Source organism: Anopheles marshallii, chromosome 2 (assembly GCF_943734725.1).
Source record: "Anopheles marshallii chromosome 2, idAnoMarsDA_429_01, whole genome shotgun sequence".
NCBI lineage: Eukaryota > Metazoa > Arthropoda > Insecta > Diptera > Culicidae > Anopheles > Anopheles marshallii.
This window is the reverse complement of record NC_071326.1, coordinates 51,854,694-51,877,497: the sequence shown is the minus strand read 5'-3', so window position 1 is coordinate 51,877,497 and position 22,804 is coordinate 51,854,694. Positions and strand designations below refer to the sequence as shown.

The 22,804-nt window shown below is 40.1% G+C and overlaps 1 protein-coding gene across 1 annotated transcript; it reads right to left on the bottom strand.

Annotated features, from left to right (window-relative positions):
* Window positions 1-1,230: 1,230 nt before the first annotated feature.
* LOC128719682 (hornerin) lies at window positions 1,231-21,659 on the bottom strand. Its single transcript, XM_053813310.1, has 11 exons — window positions 21,640-21,659; window positions 21,016-21,106; window positions 7,024-7,523; window positions 5,618-6,073; window positions 4,812-5,182; window positions 3,693-4,729; window positions 3,305-3,600; window positions 2,106-3,240; window positions 1,772-1,895; window positions 1,542-1,693; window positions 1,231-1,455 (listed from the first exon to the last, which is right to left on the bottom strand). The coding sequence occupies exons 1-11, from the start codon at window positions 21,657-21,659 to the stop codon at window positions 1,231-1,233; spliced, it is 4,407 nt and encodes a 1,468-aa protein (XP_053669285.1).
* Window positions 21,660-22,804: the final 1,145 nt, after the last annotated feature.

The window sequence follows — 22,804 nt, the reverse complement described above, 5'->3', positions numbered from 1 at the left end:
TGTTGAAACCCTAGCTACGTCGTTTGAAATCTTCATACTCTGCTCGGAAAAAAGGTAAACTTGGAAATCTTGGAATTATCTTTTCTAGAGCATGGATTTAGCATACTCATACTGTTTCCCATACTTACATTTTGTTCGATGACACAGTTCATCATTAAGCCAATGATCTTATTTGGCAGAATTATTTACTTCAGTGCTGTTTTATCATCAGTGCTTCTTGTGTTCCTTTCGTGAATTGTGCTCTCTGCAACCCTTTTCGATTGTTTAAAGTAAGCTATTCTTCTAAGCTATTCATTCAGCTGTACCGTAAACGGCTGTCTACTGCTAAACCTGTCCAACAGTTGTTGTTTTGTATCTTTCATTAGGAAAGTACGAATTTTCACAGTATTCGTCGATATTATGCTTGTTTTGTTAAGCTATTACTATTAGATGCCCATGTTGCCATAAGTTTTATATTCTGAACAGTACTTCAGTTAGAGTATGCGTCAGCTATAGAGTTTCTGCAAACATATGGTTGTTTAAAGTTTTGTTTTGTAATATGAATGAATGTGTTTGTGTGCTATCTGTGATGTTTAAGATGCTTAAAGTGAAACTGTATTATTTTATCGGTTTTACAATTTAACGCCTTCCTGTAAATGATGCAATGATTTGCCATTTTCAAAAGCGACAATAATCGACTCCTTTTCCATTGTACGAAGTATAGTAGCAATGCAAAACACTTGCTTTTAGTTGTGTGGTTTTTTTGTATTTTACTTCCCTTTCATTCACGTGCACCAACGGCCACGCACGGTGTAGACCGTTGGGCAATTTTGTGTTCATAGTAGGCTCATCGTAAGGTTCATAAACAGTACACAATCAGTTTTGTGCACCGCTTTTTGCACGGTGCGCTAGCGACAAAAGTTGCATCAAAATATGGTTTAAACTCTTAAATTGATAATATTTTTATCAAGAGTGATCTTCTCTTTTGCATAACTTTCTACTCAACAGTAAAACATTGCCAGTGTTGCGAAGTGGAACAGTGACATTCACATTGGCAATATCGCGTATGAACCCCTGATATAGCCTGTCTGTCTGTCTATCAGCAAATCTATTATAAATCCCAGCAATAGCAACTGCGATTATAGGTACCTGCCTGTCCTGTTCGTATTTATTTTGATTTGGGATACTTTTAACTCAGTTGTACAAACTATTTCACCCGTGATATTCGACGCTGTTGATAGTTTCCAAATTTTATACCAAATATGTCACGCTGGATGTATCCATATGCTGTATCAGAGTGCGCATAAACGTCATCTCTTTTCGGGCATTTTCTAGAATTACTTTCGGATCTTGTGATTGGCAACGTAGCAAATTAGGTGCAAATACCATCGCCAGGTTGGATGAATCCATTTTTGTGTTAGCAACCACGTCAGGTAGGGAAAACTGTTGCAAGAAATGTATCAAATAAGTGAGAACCTGAAAGCAACGAAGAGAATAGATACGGTTTGTTAATCTACTTGTGTATTATAAACTATTTATTATACAATGTGAGCCACACTTACCAATCGGTTGATTTTAGGTAACTTTTCTACGATAGCAGCCGCTTCAACAGGGTCTTCTGTTTGAACACATTCATCATAAAGCTCATCCGGAATGAGCGGATCGTACAGTTCGCGATACCACAGCTTCAGCAAACTAGCAGGAGCGTGGGCATCTGAAACATTATAACATATACGTTTCACAATCCGGATGCACTTTCGTTTAGTTCTTATAGTTTCCTTTTGATGCTTACCCATCGTTCCCTTGTTTTCGGGAAATTCCCAGCGATCGATCAGATTTTTCAATACATTAACTTCGTCAACATCGGCCGGTACTCGAAAAATGCCTTCGGTTTGTTTCCCGTTCAAAAGTAAAACCTATGGGAAAGAGGAGACCAACGGAGTGTTGTTTTATTAGACAATATTGGAATATAATTCCTTTTATTCAAAATTGAGATTATTATTTTTTTTTTTTTTTTTATTCAATAAGAACGGCCAGGCCGTATTGCTAAAATTGAGATTATTTCGGAACAAAAAAAAAAGACGGATTGTCACTATAACGATTAGATTGCCATAAAAATAGCTTACTTGTTCCGAAAGTGTCGTCTGTATCCAAGGAAGCTGACGCTCTGGGAATCGCTCTTTCTGCAGTTCCATTACCTCAGTAAGCGTATTGCCGAACATACTATCGCGGAAAATTTGCTCTCGTGCTTGGTTGATCTCATCTTCCGATGGCCGTTTGGCCTGCTTCCTACCCGAGCTTCCGATGCGATCCAACCGACGACACGCTATCGTTGCATAATGAGAAATCTGAACGTGGATTGGCCATTTTCCAACTTCTGGGAAAGTGGTCGCAAAAGAAGGATCGCGGTGTCGGTTGATATAACCCAGCAAAGCTGGCTGGAACGTAGGGGATGGTGGTACAAATGACAGACAAATCGCCATTAGCTCCCAACCTCGGATCAATGAATCGCGACTTGGATTCTCTGTAGTCTGGCGGCACATCTGGATGTATAGTTCGTCTCGCAACTGTGCCTGTCCCATCGCCATAGTTACGATGTCTATTGCGACCGAAATCAAGCTCATCCCAATGCGTGCCTTTCTATCACCCATATATATCTGCACCAGTTTGAACAGATCCGTGGCCATCTTTTTGCCCGCTTTGTCTCTGGCCAGGGATAGCATCGGACGGCTTATAGCGTTTGATGTCCAACTGAGCATGTCTCTCACAGAGGATTTTTTGCGGAAAATGCCCTTTGAATGTAGATTGAGATTATCTTGCGCAAATTTCTCGATATCACACTCCTTCAGCAAAGCCATCTCAGCTATCTTCCCATTACTGCCTGCTCCCGTTCCTGATGATTCTAATCTTAGATTTTCCTGGAATCGTTGCAACAATGTGGCTTTACTGAGTTTGTGTTGAAGCTGTTGTTGAGGTGGCTGAATTCCACCACTCAGTTGCTGCTGTTGATGTTGTCCAGCGGCGGCCGCCATCTGCTGTAGGTAAGACGTTTTCGATCCAAATGTGCCATTTCCACTGCCCATCGGAACTGTAGGTGGTCCACGGTCAACAGTATCAGACAACATACTACCGGTCGTTTCAAAAACCTTTCTTCCGGATTGAAATGCAGGTGACGGAAATTTGTGCAATGGAGGATGGTTTTTGACTGGGCTGTATATTTGATCAGGCATGCTCTCTAATTTTGCCGTAACTTCTTCAGATCTGGAATTTTCAAACATATACAGGTTACCATTTTTTAAAACAACATTTGTAATGGTATACTTACATATCTTCCTTTTCGTCGCGATCCCCAAAATTGAACTCAAAGTTATAGTATGATACGCCGCCATCCTGACCATGTCGGGCACCATATTCTTCGTAAGGATAATGAGCCAAATAGTCGCCGTGACCATCAGAATGGTCGGAGTCTTCATTATCTGGTTCGTGTCCCGAGAACGAGTGCTCTGATTGACTGTCTGAGTGAAACGAATCAGAGTCCAAATCACCTAATCCGTAAGAGCCTGACAGCTTCGCCTGTTCTAAAATGTAATGTTGCAAAGGGAGCAAATGTTCCTGCATTTCCTGCAAAATAGTTTTCGAACAGTGGTAGGTAGGTTACTCTCATGGAACCGTCTCATTGTGACAATATTATTCTAGCATTATATTCATCTTACCTTGTCCCAGTTGCAGTACAGAGGCGAGGTATTGCCGTTGTCGTAATCGAAATCGAACCCGGTACCACCAGCGGTATTGTGATTGTTGTAATTTTTAGCCCTCTTTCCATGCTTCGTATTGTGCGTAGAAGAATTGTTCGAGGCAACAGTATGAGTTGATCCCGACGACTTTTTCTCCAGTGTTTGTTGTTGATCGTGCGCTCGGTTGTGTCGGTCAAGGTTGGATTGATTCAGGTTCAATGAAAACTGATCCTTACCCCCACTGCCCTTGGCGGTACTGCCACCGCTCGTTTGCTCCATAGGATGACTAGAGGAAGAGGATGTTGGAATGTTGGGCGGATAAGGAGATTGTTTTCCGCCCATTGACACCGCACCGGGAGATACTTTGCCGGTGCGTTCGTGCTTCATTTTATCAAGATATTTGTCTGGTTTTCCTGTCGCACCATCGACATTGTATAGCAGTTCGCTGGGATGATCACCTGTGGTGTTGCTGCTATTGATATTGCTATTTTTATGACTAGATTTGTTGCTGCCGTTGTTTTGGTAACTGCTACCGGAAGATAACTCCACCGACAAAGCTGACGGCCGTTGCACTTTTCCTTGCTGTTGCTGCTGCTGTTGTTGTGGACTAATTGGACTCTGGGGACTAGAATCGCTTGATTGCTTTTGTTGCTGCAAAGGCGATTTAGAGGACGTTGTGTGACGCCTTCGCGTGATCGGTGTATTTTCAACCGATTTAAAGTATTTTTCATGCATTGAATCATCGCTTCCTCCTCCCCCTCCCCCTACTCCTGCGGCTCCACCGGTTCCAGCACTACCACCAGTATCTGCTCCTGCACTGCCGCTTCCACCATTTCCATCAAAGCTACCCTTCCTATGGGACCCGCTAGAAGAATGATAACTTCCACCGCTTCCAGATGGACCATACGGCCGGGATGAAAGGGGAGTACCAATAGCACCACCCACACCACTAGTTATGCCTGCAGACGAAAGAAAACTCCCAGACCTTGTAAGCGAGATTGATGATGCACTAGGATCTGAAACGACATTACGCATATACATTAGACCCGCTCATCTAAATAGCGACAAATGGATAAGCCAAGCGGAGCGATCACTTACTGCCGCCATAATCAAAGCTTTCGTGCTTTGATACCATTCCTCCGACAAGGTTGCCATCCTTCGAAGAAGATTTCGATGAGGAGCCTCCTACACCACCGTCATGGATGAATTTCTTTTTGAACTGCGGCGTGCTCAACGAGTGTGACGGTGACGATAGGCTTCCGGCAGCAGCAAGATCCGAAGAGTTTGAGATCGAGTACGACAGCATTTGGTGAGGTGGGGGCAGTGCTGACGAATGATGCAATGATCCAATGGCTAGCTTTTCGCTGCTACTCACTGCAGACACAGCTGCCGTTGATGCTGAAGGCGAAGGGACTACCACCGAGTGTGGAATGTTGTGAGAACTTGAACTTTCCTGTAGCATTCGGTAGCTAGAAAAAGAGCGCATAAACATGTGTGATTGCTATTAGTCAGTTGGAATCAATGTGCAGTGCACGGCTTTTTGAGCAATCATCAAATAACAAAATATCACCACCACCACCTCAGTCAGCGCTCCCCTTCTATGTGATGATGCTGGATGATGAATGTTGTGGAATTAATTTTGGGCACCTTGTAATGTTAGAGGTCTTAAGTCTTATTTGGGTTAATAGTATGTTAGCTGCCAATAGAAACGTGCAGACGACACTACGCACAGGCACACACACACACACTGCTACGGATGACAATGATAGTGGATGTAACTTTCATTACATAACTACACACACGCACACAAATTAAAATACTACTGTTCACTGTGCACACACCGCCACCTCCCTCCTCTCCTCCGCCCGACTAATGATCTATTTCATCGCGTTACATGCACTTACCCGCTACTACTGTCAGGATTGTGTTTTCTACTACCCGTGCCACTGCCTCCACCGCTGGTATGGCCATTCGTAGCATAACCACTGGAACCACTGCCGTACCGAAGCAGGCTGTTCGCAGCGTCAGGAACGCTGCCTGCAGCACCGCCGTGCAACCGACGGTAACTACCGGATAGGCTACCCTCGGAGGATTTAAGCGAGTTGATATCCGGATGATGGTGGTGATGGTGGAAACGCTGATGATGTTGCTGCGCCGCATGAAGATGGCCGTGCTGATAACTTCCGGGATAACGCAGGCTTCCACGTACCGATCCAGCAGATGGCACCGAGATGCCACCGGTTCCTGCGCCACCACTCGACTGGTGCCCATGTCTGCAAAATTTGTGCGGGTCCAGTCGGCTAATCGAAGCGTGGCAGTTACCGTCAGCCAACGGAGAGGTTACGATTTTTGGCGGTAATCTGATTTTTGCCACAAACAAATTCCACCAGTATCCAACCAGCAAGGGCGCGAGATTGCGCCACCCCACCCCCATTTGTGAAATGTGTGTTGGTTCACGGTAACGTTTATCGAGGGAATATTGGTGATGGCAGTGTGATAGTATAGCATAACAACAAGGATCGTCCAGGGGAAGGAAAACATGTGCCAGAGCAAGCAAGCCAAACGCCATTCAAAAAGTATTTGCACAACACACACACACACGCAAGGTACGCAAAGAAAGATAAGTGCAGTGGAAGCCAAACGGTGGCAAAATCGAGTAGCGCGAGATCACGTAAGGATAAATCGGTCAGGATCAAATTGCAAATTAATTTTCAAATCATAACCCAAAAACAGTTTCAATGCATAACAAAAAACCAAACAAATTATTGGACATTTGTAAGTTTAAGATACCGCAAATCAATAAAAAAACCACCCAAATACATTACGTGAAATGAAAATACAAATTACAGATATATAATCGATCGAAAAGTCCGCGCGCGAAGAAAAGAGAAGCATCCGTGGAAAAAAAAGAAAAAGGAAAAAAAGAAACAACTATTTGAAAACACAGAACTGAACATAAAAAACGATCATGTACTTAAAAAAGAGAGAAACTAACTTATAAAACACAAACTAACAATGATTAATTGCCACCATTCGATAGCTAAACCCAACTTCGCGTTAACACACGTCTCAAAATACAACGAAGATCAAAAAGAGCGACATTGCTATTACTGATGTTGAGAAAATCACAAGAAACTTGCAATACTTAGCAGAAAGAAAGAAAGGAACAAAATTACACATTGCTGTTCGTAACAGCTGGTGCATGTGTATAATAGAACGGCTCTTACACTGCCACATCAAAATACAGTGTTCTAGAGGTACAAGACAAGTACAGGAGAAAGCAGTAACACGCTGAGACGGTGAAACTTACCTATGTTGAAGACTGTGTCTTCCTTGCGGGCTGGCCAGAAGCTCGCTGTTGCTGCGTTGATCTAATCCGCCACCGCCGCCACGACGGTGCCCCGAGCTGGAGCTACGATGGTGATGGTCTCGATCGCGATAATCCGTGACGCCCGTTGCTGTTCGATGACCGCAAGATTTTCCTACTGTTCCGCTGCCACCCAACTTTGATGCACCGCCGAGTGCACCAAGACCACCAATGCCTCCACCGCCGCCTCCTGTGCTGCCACCACTTCCTGTACCATGGTGGTGGTGATGATGGTGATGATGCGGGAGTGTCGCATCTTTCCGATCGCTCGGATCGGTGTTTTGCTTCAGGGTTTGCAACTTGGCCAGAGGGATAATATCACAGTTCTGCGGCCGATGCCAAACGGTTTTCTGTGAGGCAACATTGTAGTAGTAAAATCGACAGGTATTTGTGTCGAACAGCTCCCACCATTGTGAAGCATCTGTTCGCTTGATGGTGACACCCTGTGAAATGTAATATTTAACACTGGTTTTAATAACAGGCTCATGAGATCTAAACCATACGTTCATGTATATTTATATATATTTTATGCTTTCAAACACTGTTAATGCGTCTTAATAACCGTAAACAACAAAAAGAATCTGATTGTAAAATCATAGCAATATTTTATAATAAAAGTACGTCAAATGATTTTCAATATAATTAAATGCAATGGAAATAAAGTCTAATTTTAGTAATTTTTCGCTGGAGTTTATTGCCGGCTAATAAATAATCTAGCATACACCTTATTCGAACAGCAGGAGCCAGACAGGGGCGAAGATGTTAAACATGGTGAAGCGCTTCTTTTCCACCGGATATTGCCGATCTGGTTTCATTATTGTCTTCTCCCATCTAGGGAAAGGTCAGAGTGTTGCTGGCCACCCAATTGAAGACATCACCAGAAAGTGCAGCACAATCTGAAGATCATGGAAAAGTGATCTCTTTGATCTTCTTTCCTCCTCGACATAGTCCAAACCAAAGGTCTCCAAACTTTTCATCCCGCGGGCCGTATTGGTTGAAAATACGATAGTGTGGGGGATACTAACACATCATCTTACGGGTAATTTACACAAATGTTGCGCTCGAGGTGATTTTTTTCACAATTTCTAGTATTTCTATTTCTAGCAATTTCTAGTCTAGTAGTATTACATTATAACTGACTATTGCACTAATTAATATTTGAATAGTTAAAAAGTTTTACAACTTTTTTTAATTACAAAATTTCTTAAAATGACACCAACAGCGATAGCGTCTCGGGCCGCACTGGAGGCTCTCGGTGGCCGTAGTTTGGAGACCCCTGGTCCATACACTTGTTCACTGTTTGACTGATAGCTTAAGCTTAAGCTGACCTCTGCTATGGACTATGTCGTGCTTGAGAACTAAAGACGTCTGTCGCAACGCGATCACTTTTTACCGGAGATACCCAAACCTCACAAAATAGCCCTCGGATGCGAACAATACAACGTTTTGAGACAAATCACAAACGGAGGATCAAATTCAATAATTTCGATTGATATTTTGTTTTAAGGTTTCAAGGTGATGTATTCCATTGATGAGACTGATTAAAGGAAGCTCAAATATATTAACGCCTAATTCATTTGTCCAAAAATTCAGTTCCGGTATGAGATCCACAACTTCATATTTTTGTAAAATCGTCCATTTTGTAAAGTTCGTTGCGACGTTGCGATGTGAAAAAAAACTGTACATTAGTTTATTGTTAACTACTCAGTGGAACTGAACGGTTAAGTGTCGATACTAGAATTTCAAAATTTCATGCACCAAATAACAAATACTGTGTAATAAATCCAGAATATAACAGTTACAGAGCTCAAATCTTTTACGCTTTTTTACTCTTGAAGCCTTCTGTTCTATGTAACAACTTATTACTTTTGATCATAGAAATAATAGCTCCGCAGCTCGTACCACGGATTGATACATTTCGATGCTGATTGGAATAATTTAGTCCCTCCTTACACAAAAGAAACTGTACTTGCAAGTCATGCGTGGTACGAATTTGATAATCCGTCTGTAATTTTCACGGTGCAATAATAGTTGCGATCAAATGGGTGGTACACAAACGTAGAGCAGCAATTGTTACCGAAAACCATCGATTGAATTACGGTACTGGAATGAAGCAATCGTCTAACAATTACAAAGGTGGAACAAACTCCGACACCAACATACATTTCTTTTTTGCGCAATATCACATCTTAGATGCTGTGTTCATTTATATCGTTATAACTTTGGACTCGGTATTAACTCGGTATAACTTTGAGTCATGAACTATTCGAGTGTTAATATAATATATATCGAACAAAACAAGCAAAAAAAAAGCAGGAGTAGCTATTTATGTAACTTTAAAACATTTTCGTAATAGAATATATATATTTCATTCGGTCGAGAACACCCGCGATAAGGTGCCGTTTCATTGTGTACAGAAGGAAATGTCTCCAAAATAATGTGAATTGTACCACCGGTTGAGATTCCAACAGATTTAAGCAATACGTCCAGGCCGTTCTGCATAAATAATATTTTACACGGCAACAAAATATATGTGTCTCATTCGTATGACTATCAATTTGGAAACATTTTTTGAGCAACCGAGTCAAAAACGACAACTGGTTGTCTATTTACAGTGAAAAATGTATGATAAACCATACGATCAAATTACACCACAGTAGGAGTGGTTCAGTGCTGAATGTATTAAAATAAATGTGAAGTGTGTCTTTCGGCGAGTTTTGGAATGTGCTCAAATTTCCAGGAAAACATCTTGCGTTATTCTTCGACGGAGTGTGCGAACAGGAGAAGAAAAAAAATCGTTGCTATTTGTTATCTCACATACTAAAACATCGGATCATACATTTTCCTGAAACTGCCCGCACATGCCAAGCAGCAAACAGAGAAAGCGTACAAGTTGCAGCACCAACACCATATTGCACCACTACGTCAGCAACGTTGCTGGTGTTCGTACTCATCACATCAACCACCGGAAGTATAACAAACAGCTGCCGTTTTCTATGCTACCGACCTCACACCACCGAAACGTCATGTCCATAAAGTGCATTCAAACGGATGCACCCGGGATAAGCCCCGTGCCCCCGTTGCTAACAGTAATCTTAAGGTCTCTGAGCGAACGAACTACGACTACAATAAATAACGCGCTCCGAAAAAATTAAATGCCGAGAGCTCAGTCAACGCTATAGTCCCGCTCGGTAGAAAGTATGTGGTTAACCAAACCGTATAATACGACAATCAATGCGTGTACGCGTGTTTTCTTCATGTCTCGCACGTCGGGAATCACGGTGAATCGCACAGAAGACGGTATACGGTGGTGTTGGTACTTATGTGTCCGCACGTTGATGGCGCACATGTTTTAATATTTTTTATTTCATTTTATTCATTTTTTTCGTCCCTCTAAAGCCCTAATGATGCTTCTGCCCTCTGTTTTCCATATAATGTGTGTTATTTATGCTCCCTCTGGGGTTGTCTCGTTTGGATTTTGCTCCGTTTGTTCCACATTACAGTACGGGCCGCGCTGTCCTAATGGTGTCATCACAGCATAGGTCGCACATATGTGATCAAGAGCTGCAGTTGCGATGACTAATGCTACCAAACGTTCAATTTGCACGTTTTCCAATACCAAAAATAAAATCCATTTATTTTTTTTTCAGACCCCTCTATTACACTGTGATTACTAACATTATTTATTTATGTATTTATTTACGGCTTAAAAGCGGTACTCTATTTAGATAAAATAACTTTACTAAACAACCGATTTGATGCATTGTTAATTGTCGTACCATCGTGAAGTTATACCACGTGCAAGATAGAAATTGTAGTGGAAACTCAACTAAAGCCCATCTTTTGTACCATGTATAGACGAGGGCGTTCTGCGATTCGCGCAAGGAAGCAAACACGGCATTATCTCGCCGACATTAAGCCATGCGTAACCGACATCCCTCTGAGGTTGTCAATGGCCCGCTCCATCACATTAATATTTATAAAGGACGATTGCAGCGAAGAGCCTACAGAGCCAAGTCCAATTCGTATGGACACGGTTGAGAGTCCATGAGTAGCCTTCTTGCACTGCTTCCAGCGGCGGCAACGGAAAATAATTCATTACTTCCGTTTAGGTTGATGGGGTTGATGTTGTCGGTGCACCGAATACCAATAGAAAAAGCTTCAAATAACTAAAAAAATGCACTGACGAATTTGTGTGTGTCAGTGTATGTCGAGCACGATTAAAATATTTTAGCAACCAAAGAAACCACAAATTTGAATAGATTGTTCGCAACTCATCAATAACTTGTTACCCTCGATACAACTATTAGAAATGTAACATTTGCTAAACGATTGTATATGTTTTGTACATGCTGGCATTGGCACAAAGATGATTTTTCTTCTTAATAGTGTTTCGTTATCATTATACAAATTGGTGAATGTAACATAAACTTGAATAGACAATCAAACAGCCAAAGCAAAGCCAAAAAATAAAAACAGATCTTCTCCGACTATTCAACTTCTGCTCGCAAGAGCACCAATAACTCTAAAAACATAGCAAAATAAGCATGATAAGGGCGGAAAGCAAAAGCAAAAATTTTAGCAAATCAAAGTGTGGAGATCTCCGACAGTAAAACAATAATCAAATAAGTCAACCCCGCTTCTAAGCCATCATTCTGTTTGTTTCTGTTTCGTTCCGCGATCCTTCCCTACGTTGTGACATATTGTTTATTTGTTGAATTCAACTTTGAATTCAAAGTCTGCATTATTGGACGGCTAAGACAAGATTGAAAAACCGTACAAAGTTTCAGACCAATATTGTTACAAAAATTATCCTTCCCACTCGCGTCTCACTCATACATTAATCATCACGCAATACCAAACAATCTTATTTCGTCCTCCAAACGTAATTTGACCTCCGCCTGTAAATTACCACTTTGCCAATCAACGGCTTACATCTTTTAATAGTTGCAGTCTCACGTTGTGCGATGTCAAAGAGATAATCCCACAAAGACATATTCGCTTCCTCTTATCAGCAGCTTTCTTGCACATTGAAACGAGTAATGAGTTAATTGGGAGTATGTTATAATATAGACTCGATTCACCGTCACGGAGGGCAGACAAAAAGCTGCACATTGGTTTTAGGTTAAATTTAAAATTTATAGATAGCAATGTGGTCTGGTTCAGTGGCGGATCTAACGGTGGGCGGAATAGGTGCTGGGGCGCCTGAAAAAAGCTGTTCAGTAGGGAAAATTGTATGAAATATGCCCGAAAAGCGTCGCTTAAACGTTCTCCGCATGCTAGAGGGGGCCCCGAAGTGTACTACAAATGGGCCGCTCCAACACCCCCCCCCCCTCCTCCTCCCTCCCTCTATCTGTTCTAAGTACCACGGTTATTGGGTCCTATTCGATAACGGGTTCCGCTTCGTGTCATTTGAGGGAAGTCGAAGGTGGGAGTGGGGGACTCCCTGATGCAGTCAGTGATTTCTTAAATTTAATCATGATCCCCCCACCCACCCCTCCGTCCTCCTTCCCTGAAAAACTTTATTATTTGGGGCCCCAACTATCATTCCGCTCAGGGCCTACAAGGTGATTGATTCGCCCCTGGTCTGGTTGATTTCTATGAAAAATGTTAAAGATTATTAGAAGCAATATAGTGAATCTCTTGTTGGATTGATGGATTAGAGCCCTACCACTAAAACAATTTCCCCGTTTGCTTCACTGCGCATAATACTTTTTTAAAACAATATGCCGCAGCATATGCTTACTTGTACAAATAATATGCAATAAAAATAACTGTCATTATTTATTGGATACTCCACAACTAGAGCATACCCTCCAGCACATATTATTTCTTTACATTCATTCAGCACAGAAAAGGTACGCCTCAAGGTGTTACTGGTCATAGAACGAATGAAAGACTAGTTTCCATAATTGCACGGGCCTTTCAAAGGTTCATAAGTATGAAGATCATGACTAGCTGACCAACTTTTTCCGATACGAAGGAAGACAAAGAGCTTGAAATGAATAAAAAAATCAACCAACCATAGCTCCACTTGAGAACCGCAACAACGAGTGAGTTGGCCCTGCGGAAGACAACCTTCCGAGTTGGTCGGTCACTAACGGGTTGCTCTTCTTTCCTTTTAGCGGTCACAACCATAGCCATACACTGGAAGCTACCCATTAAACCGCTAGCTTTGCACAGCGTGCCAATGAAGTTAATGTCTAACGCAACAGAACTCAATTGATCGCTTACAATTCGTATTGGTTGGAACCATTTGGATACGTCTTCGTTCGACACCACCACAGGCGCGTCTAAATTATTTCGGAATAGAATGGGGAAATAAAATGGCCAAGATGATAAAAAATGAACAATCGAACAACAGGCAACAAATGGCAACAGGAACCAAAGCAAGTGCCAGACGATGCATGGTTAATATGAATCGATAGGCCAAGCCAATTCATTGAGCAAACACACGACATTATAACGAGATATTTTTGAAGAGAAAATGCCAAATTCAGGCAAAGGTAAAACACATTCGATCTACCGGTAAAATTTCCGGATTTTACAAAATGGTCACACCACAACACGAGCAGGAGTGACAAATATCTCGTGTCACACACCAAATCCGAACTTGAATCGACACCAAAACGATTTAAACATTCTCAATGTGTTACTTAATAAATCATTTCAGAAGCTTTATTCTCTTTAGTGAGGAGTCATTCAAATCGGGAATCGACTCTCAAAACATTCATAAATCCCAAGAGCAGTGGCGGACCATGCCGCTTGGAAGCCTAAAATTTGTAAAAAAAAAGTGGTGGGAAATTGTATGTACATCCAATAATAGATATGACAATAATAAGGAAAAACTTACAACAAACATTAAATAACATGTAACATAATAATTCGCGATATAACAATTTCTACCTATACACATATACTAGTACCGGAACATTAGTAAATAAGTGAACTGCAAATGCAACTATCGATCGTGTTTCACGTATTAAAGATATTAAAACCGGGATAAACCCATTTACTATTTTGCTTTCACTTCCTTATCATTCCTATGTTGAACTCACTGCTGTCATAAAAACAAACCTGTCACACGGTTTGCAACTATTTCTTTTCAAGTATCCGCTAGCAGTAGATCTGAACGTCATAGGTCTAAGTCATTGCCGCCATTGCATCAGCTGCGTTCGGCTGAACACTGCCTCTTTCACCCACTCTGTTTTCTTGAACTGTAAAGACCAAGAGTTGTTGTATTAATATCCGGCCCTACCGGAACTGTACCTTCCGTTCGTTACACTAAATGCCTGCCAGCTTGTCGTTATCCGTAACTCAAGATACATAGCCCAGGAAACTTGTAATGGGACAGCTTTAAGTTATTGTACAAGTACGACTCAAGCAAGTGTTTTCTTTTCTGCGTCCTTGTGAGTAAAATCTCATAATTACAATTACAATAACATACATAATTACATAATAACAATTACTTTGTTTTGATATAAGTGGACCGAACTGAAGCCCCATACGAAAGGTGGATAGGACACGAAAATTACAGCAAAACATATTTGCGTATTCAGCCGTAAAACAAAATTGAGCCCGGTCATCTGTTAAAAATGGCGGTTTTCTTGAAAATATTTTCTTTGATTATACTTAATCTAATATGACCTCACAGACAAGCTAAACATCACAAACTGTGAAACGCACGAAAAAAGTGACGGTTGTGGGCGATGAGTATGCTTCAATTATAAGTGGCAATGATAGAGCAATCATTCCATGGTTCATTTGTTCGGATGTGTTGCATTGGCATTTGCATCAACTATGGTGGCGAAACTATCGCGATATGTAATGGGACTAATGGAAGACACTTTCCATTTCATAGCGTAATGGCAATGGCATTTGCATGCACATGTTTAAACTTACTTACTGATTTACAGATCGCATTAAACGAAACAAGTTTGAAGAGCGTTTGAACCCATTCCATGGTATGATTTCTTACATGAAGCTAATTAAATCGTTTAAAGTTCTGTAAATTACAACAGCACAAGTACGAATTCAGAATTTACAGGAATTAACCTTATTTGATCGGGTTTTCTATCGTGCTTCTGTCGGTTGTTTACTATCTGTGCCATTTTTATTCATTACTTATTTGTTGAACTACGAATTGACTGTTTTGTTAACTATTGATGTATTTACGTAAATATTGAAAGGAGTAGCTTCGTGCACTCTGTGTTCCACAGGGACGGGAAACTTTAATTCGAAAGCGGAATGTTGTGAAGTTGAATATACGTGTCAATATTATGGAATTGTCGATAACCTTAACTACTAACCTTACGCTATTAGTGATATAAATATTATCTACACTGTTTTATCATATCTCTCGATGATGACACAATTTTCACCACTACCCTGGGATCGATTGCACTTTTCTTAAAAAGAATTTGAGGTCAAAACAGTTTGTGTATTTGAGTTGCAAGCACAATTACAAACTTCTCTAATAACAACATTCAATTAAGGCTTTGCTTCCTTCCCTTCTTCCAGCGGGAATTGAACTCGGTGGCAAAAGAAATCGGCCTAACCATAATCGTAGCTCGGTCAAACGGTGATGAGCACAAGACCCTGGGGTTTATATCGGTAAAATTTTGCAACCAACACTATGCGCCGCTTGTTCCGATTTTTGTTTTTGGTAGCTCTTTCATCAACATGTACAAAAAAAATGCACATTTCTTCTCCTTGTGGTCCATTCGCATCTGTGGTAGCCCGAAACATCTCCCATTGCAACGGCCCACACTACAGCAGCAGCACGTCAATGGCGCATATTGGCGAAAGCGCTCTCGTACCACAGTGTGGTTTATTTTCGTTGAATGTTTACATGAACAACTGGAAAAAAGCAATGTGGATTGATCATTGCTGGTGCACATACATACATACAGCTTCAGCTAATGGAGAAGTGGTTGTTGATTGTTGACCGAGAAAATTAGTAGGGGAAAAACGATTATCGCTACCAAACGAAGCACTCTCTATTGATTCGTGCAGTTTTCCATCCAATTTTCTGAAGATGCACCAAATTTTATCGAGACTATTCAATCGATCCGATTCACCTAATGGCACAAATGAACTAGCCATGAATTTCATCTGGAATCAGATGTATGATAACTAATAGCTATAATTGTACAGACACTAACACAAACCTTGCACTAACTAATATGAGTTAAAACTAGGTACAATACCACACATGGTATTTAATTGTGCATAGTATTTATCATACTGATTGCCACTTATCTACGATAATTACAACTGCATTTATAAAAAATATTAATGGTGGACATTAACCATTAAAAATTAAAAAAAATCAAAGATGAAAGAAACTCTTATGTTACATAGTCTCTATCATCTATCAACAACAACATTAAAAATTAAAGATTTAAATAGACCCGGGGTTTAGTGGCTTATAATGATTATCATAAAAAACATACCTGATAAAGAATTGAGACCTTTATCACAAACTTAGCCCAAACAGTCATATACACTTTGATGAATGAAGACTTCCCATAAGGTTCAGCATAAACGTATTGAATTCATATGCTTTAACCAGTCCAACCCATTCTGTATTTTATCCACTTAATGAGATATTTCCTGTTTAGCTTCGCAAATTTTCATCTCGTGTTGATTAGTTCCTTCTTTGCATGTGTAACGGACTATGCCAAAACGAATCATTAGACACAATGTTGCAGTCCGCCGTGAAGAGTAGTTTATTAATTTATATTTTAAAAAGATCTGCTTGTGATTAAATATTTAGTATTCGGTGTGTGTTATAACTACACCATTTTGCATATAATAACAGTTTAAAGTGCAAATAAATACTACAAATTATGCAACCGTTTAAAATGAAGGCCCTCGGGAAAATTTAAAAATAATGCGTATGCTTTACTGACGCCAGAAAAAGCTGCTGTTGACAAACAAGACCATTGTTTCTTACGACGAAACAACAAGTTGTCCTTAGCCCGCAGTGCTTTACCGCAGACTAAACTGTTTGCGAACAGACAGCACGATGACCAAGAAATAACAAATAATCTGCAAATCTACAGCCAGCCATTCATATGCAGAAGGTAAACAAACACCACCCAGGGATTTTGTGGGGAACCCTTTCCATTCTACTGGAATGTTTTAAGTTTGCGCAAAAAAAAATTCAAAAGAAAAAAGTTAAAATAGGATTACTCACAATGCGCCACGGTTCTTCGTTTTCATTGTAGTTCCGTTGGTCAAGCAAAACTATCTCAATTTTCCTCACTTTTTTATGAATGTACATTTCTGTACTGGCTGGACTGTCATGACAAGAAAAAATGGGGGGCCGGCAAGCGTAGTTCTATAATATTTGGCTCATTGATTACTTTCTAAACAAATGAAAAACGACACTGTAGGGTAGGACTAACATTAAATATTAAATGTTGAAACATATATCCTTAAAGGTAATTATAAAACAAAAATTGTAGGTACTATTCATTATGTACCTAAACAAGAAACGGATAGATCCCAAAGAAAATTACAAATAGTAACCATCTTATAGAACAAAGTTTCTAAATACCCAATCTTACCATATACTACTATACTATTAGATTTAATCTTTAAATCCCGCTTGATGTCAATAGATACAACTCGTGCAACGGAAAGAAATTTTCACTCATTACCATAAGCTAGTGCATATTAAACGGTTTCAATCCCATTGCTACACAGTACTCAATACATGCAAGCGAAACGATGGCCTAAAGAACCCTAAAACAGGTACTTGTACTTGTACTGTACTTCTTTAGAGAGCATTTCAAGGGATCCGTGTTTGTTACGCCAGTGTAACACACATCTTGGATAACAATGAAGAAACCAGACTCTTACAACAAAAGTGAAACGTTTAAAGTGCGCTTCATTGCACTATGTAATGTACTCTCACCATTAGTAAGCTTTTTGAAAGTTTTCCTCTGCTGCACATGTCCCACAACTACTCTGTAATAGGAGGATTGTAACAACACTGCAACAGCAAAACTTTCCAACAGCATACAGACTCTTTGCAAAAAAGAATTATGTTCTAAAAGCAAAAATTTTTTATTAATGGCCATTAAAGACATCATTTGTCAACTGTCTAAAATAAATATTTCATTTTCAATCACAAAAATCAGAAAGAAACACAAAAATACGTCAAATTAAAAAAAAATATGCTTCATGATATTTCTTGTGCTGCCCTGTATTCTCCTACATTTATGTCGTCGTCAACAAAACCATTTGAATCTTATCTGGGATGATCTGCAACAGCAAATAGAATATCGACTTAGCTACATGTTGATGCTTAGGTTTGGTGATGAGGTCAGCGCAAAATATCATAGGCATGATAATAACAGAGAATATTCATAAAGCATAAGAATATCTATATTTAAAAATTCTTTCTGATACAACAAATTTAAAAATGTTTAATTGACTTACAAACGTAAACAAATAATCTCATTATTTTCGACGTTTTTTTTATTTAATTTTGATCATCTCGTTTCACACAACAAGGTAAAACGAACAATATTGACACAGTTCCGTTATTATCATTTCACTTTCCAGTTATTCTTGGAGTTTTTCGTTCCAGTACTATTATTTTACTTCTGCTAAAGCATCATTCAGTCTCATTCTTTTCACGCATAGGATGAGCTGAAGCGAAAAACCTGTTCAGGGTACCGTAGAATGCGAATCACTGCAATTCGCTTCGAATGTGCTGCTTTAGTTCTGCATTCTCGCTTTAGGTTCTCGCTTGTTTTTGGGCTAAAGTAATCATTCTTTATCGTTCATCCCCTCTTTCGTCAGCTACTCAGCCAGAGCATGAGTAGCTACGACTATTTTCATGAAACTAGTTTTTCTCTAAATTAAAAGAAACGCGATGAAAGTGAAATATCTTTATCAAATTTAACTGTGAATCAGACGTAAGTTTTCGTTTCGGTATTTTTTTTATTACAACGCCACTTTACAGAAATTATATTTGCGTCTTATTTTATACAGTAATATTTAAACTTCTTAAATTCCGTATCAAATTTACACATAAACTCTTAATTTGCAATCACTGTACTGTATAATTATATAATGTAGGTCGAATTCCTACTATTTAAATTTAAATATTTCTTCTTTTTTATCGGCAACAACAATTTCGAAAGGACTAGGCCTGCCACTTCTGGCTTTCTGTGACCTTATTTACCCGTAGCTGGATAGTCAGTCCTACGTACGGGGGATTGGTCCGGATGGGATTTTGGTCTGGTCCGTTCGTGTGATGACCGGCGCTGCTACCATAAATGCCACCGGGCCGCCCCAAAATTCAAAAGTCGCCCCCAATTTGAGTACACTGTATTTAAATTCCATTTTGCCTCTCAAAATTAAGTTCTAAACCATACCTGCTACAATTGCTGGTCAAGCAATTCAAAGATTGCATAAAAACATTTTATTCAACATCGAACAACATGAAATGAGATATTTGAATTATCCATTTCATGACTATATACAAATGTGTACCACTCTATTCTCTTACCGGAAAAATGTCGTCTGTGGTTTTAGGATTTAATTTATATTCTGCTATAGATACTTTATATAATATATATAATACATAAATATATACGAATAACAAAGCACCTAGCACCGACGGAATAGTAGCCGAACTGATGGAGGTGCAGCACTAGAAAACGAAATTCATCAAATTATTACTGAGGTATGGGATAGTGAATTGATGCCTTGTGATTGGAATCTTGGTATCATCTACTCCATATACAAGAAGTGAGATAAGCTAGAGTGCAGCAATTACAGGGGTATTACAATGTTGAATCCCGCCAAATACAAAATATCCTCCATTATACTACAAGATCGTCTTGTCCCATTCGTAGAAAAGGTAGTTGGAAACTATCAGAGGGGATTCCGAAACGGAAAATCAACCACTGATCAGATCTTCACCATGCGACAGATCATGGAGAAGATGGCGGAGCAGCAGCTACACTCCGTCCATCTTTTCATCGACTTCAAGGCCGCATACGACAGCATAGCCAGGGTAAAACTTTAGGACGCAATGACATTGATGTGGTATAAATGAATACCACGAATATGAATCTCTGAGGATTCATGCATCTTTGAGGACTCATTAATCTCTTAGGATTCATTAATCTTTGAGGATTTATTAATCCTTAGAGTCGACTCCTGATTTGAATGACTCCTCGTTAAAGATTCATATAAATGACTCTTCGCAAAGGATTCATTAAGCACAACACTAGTTTTGACGTTTCCAGGCTTATCCGCTTACAGCTCGCCATAAAAATGACATGCCAAGTTAAGCCTAGGAAACAAGGATTAGATTGGTTTCCTAATGAAAGCAGCAAACCCAGGCTCGACAAATGTCTAAACAAAATAATTTTGCTAGCTGGTCTGAACCAGGTTGAGCTATATTTCCCGTGTGTGAAAAATGTAAACAATTTTTTTAACGAAAACAACTCAAAAAGATTATTTTAACAATCAGACTTATACATTGGTTCAAATGAATTGAATTAAAAGTAAAATTTCTAAACTTTAATAGATTCTTGTCAAATTGTAATTCCGCAACAATGATCCCTTGTGTCATTCATTATGTCAAAATGCTGTGTCCTTTACGATTATGAATATGATAGATACAGGCTAAAAGCTTAAGCTTTCTAACTTCTGGTATGATCTGCCCCACTATTAGATTTCTGGTGTAATTGGCCTAAGCAACTTCTGCCAGGATTCGATTACGGCACCGTGCAACAAATAAAGTTGTTCCAGAAACGGAAATGCTCGTTACGCAAAATTTCGCTCGTCGAAATGGCTATTGTTTGTTGCATTTATATTTGCTCGTAATGCAAAAAAACAACCTCTTTATGACAGGTTGACTGTAATTGATTTCGCACCAAAGAACCTATTTGCAGGATCACTTACCTCAGGAGGATCCCATACACATTCGCCTGTGGTCAAATTCGCATACATATGTTCCTTTGTTCGGGGCTCGATGATTTCCACCCATTCCACTCTGTTGAATGGATCAAGAAAACAAAAAAGGGTCAGTCATTGAAAGAAACATAAACATAACATATGATATATTGATATTGAATATTGATATTGAAGCTGTAAAGATATGCAGGAAAAAGGACAACACTAAAAGATTTTGTGGAAGAATAGTACTACTTGCCAATAAATTCGTTATAAAATTCATAAGATCTAGCCAAATTTTTAGTAGATGTAATGTAAACACACCGTACTATTGATTTAGGCAGTGGCGTTCAGATTCAAACACTTAATCTACAACGGTATAGATTTGCACGCAGTGTAGCAGCTGTACCTTCGTTCGCTTGCGTTTACGATCCCTTTCAGCAGAGGTGACGAAACAAAAAATATCAACAACTCACAAACCGCTCCGTGCACAACATTCGCCACAAACAATCGTGGATCGGCGCACGCAGAACGCATGTCGGTAACGGGTTTTGGTATTGGTGTGAACGATGAGCCGGAAAATATGCGATTGTGTGAAATCTCTATATTTGCCGATGGTTACATTATACGCACCTTTCCGATGATGTTGACATTTTGTGTCGCCCAATGTTTTATCCAGTCTGTGAACCAATTGTAACTTGCAAGATTCGAAGATTTCTGCACACTTCAGGTGGCTACCTGAATGTTTTCGCACATTAAAGTAACACCGTACTTAGCTGGCACAATGGAAGAATCTAATTAATATGCACGATTACGCCTACTTGATGACGTTGCGGTAATATAGATATATTTAAACCCCAATCAATTCGACGTAATTCGGGACCGGAATTGCCATTTGCAATGGAAATTTACAGAACGATTGGAATTATGCGTGGACAACACAGAAAATTGATCGTTATCAACCAGCACATATCACATTATCACACTACACACGCATTGCGAAGGAAACAATTGCTTTGGTGATGATGACACAATAGCCAAAAAAAAACATGCCGGCGTATTGTAGAAGGGCGTGAAAACACGCCAAGCACGGAAAACGGCACGCACGCTCGCACTTACAACCGGATACACTGCACAAATACTGGCACGCGTATCTAACTAGCATGGCCGAAAATAGCCAACACCAACGACACAACTGTGTGCACTATCGCACTTTTCTTACACATACACACGCACGCAAATGCTCGACCAAACAGAGCAGAATAAACTTTTTCCACCAGCCAGGGCGTTTAGCATGTGACAGCAGGAAACTTTCCATGAAAACGGAGATCCGCATTCATTTTGCGCAGAGATGAACTGTCGGCGAAGGAACTTGCACCGCGCCTGGTTGCAGACCATGGATTTTCTTTTCACATTTGCTGCCTGCCCACAAATTGTCAATTTCCATCGAACACACGAACCAAGCACAAGTACAAACTCATCCCGGCGACACACACTCTCTTGCTCTACGTCTCTCGCTTGTTCCAGTCTCGGTCAAACGGAAAAGACCCCTTACACTATCGTTTTGTCGCACTTCGCACCCTTTTCGGTTCGCAGTCGCTGGCACTATCGCACTGCTGTTGCTGCTGTTTTTAGTATTATTGCTAGTGCGCTGCTGAGCTCTCTCGCTCACACACACTGTCGCTTGCAAGATTGCTGTCGCGCGTGCTCGTGGCTCGTGATATGGAATGGTATGAACGAGGCCGACGAACTACGACACCATACAAGCAGCAACGAAAGGAAACGGGGCAATATGATG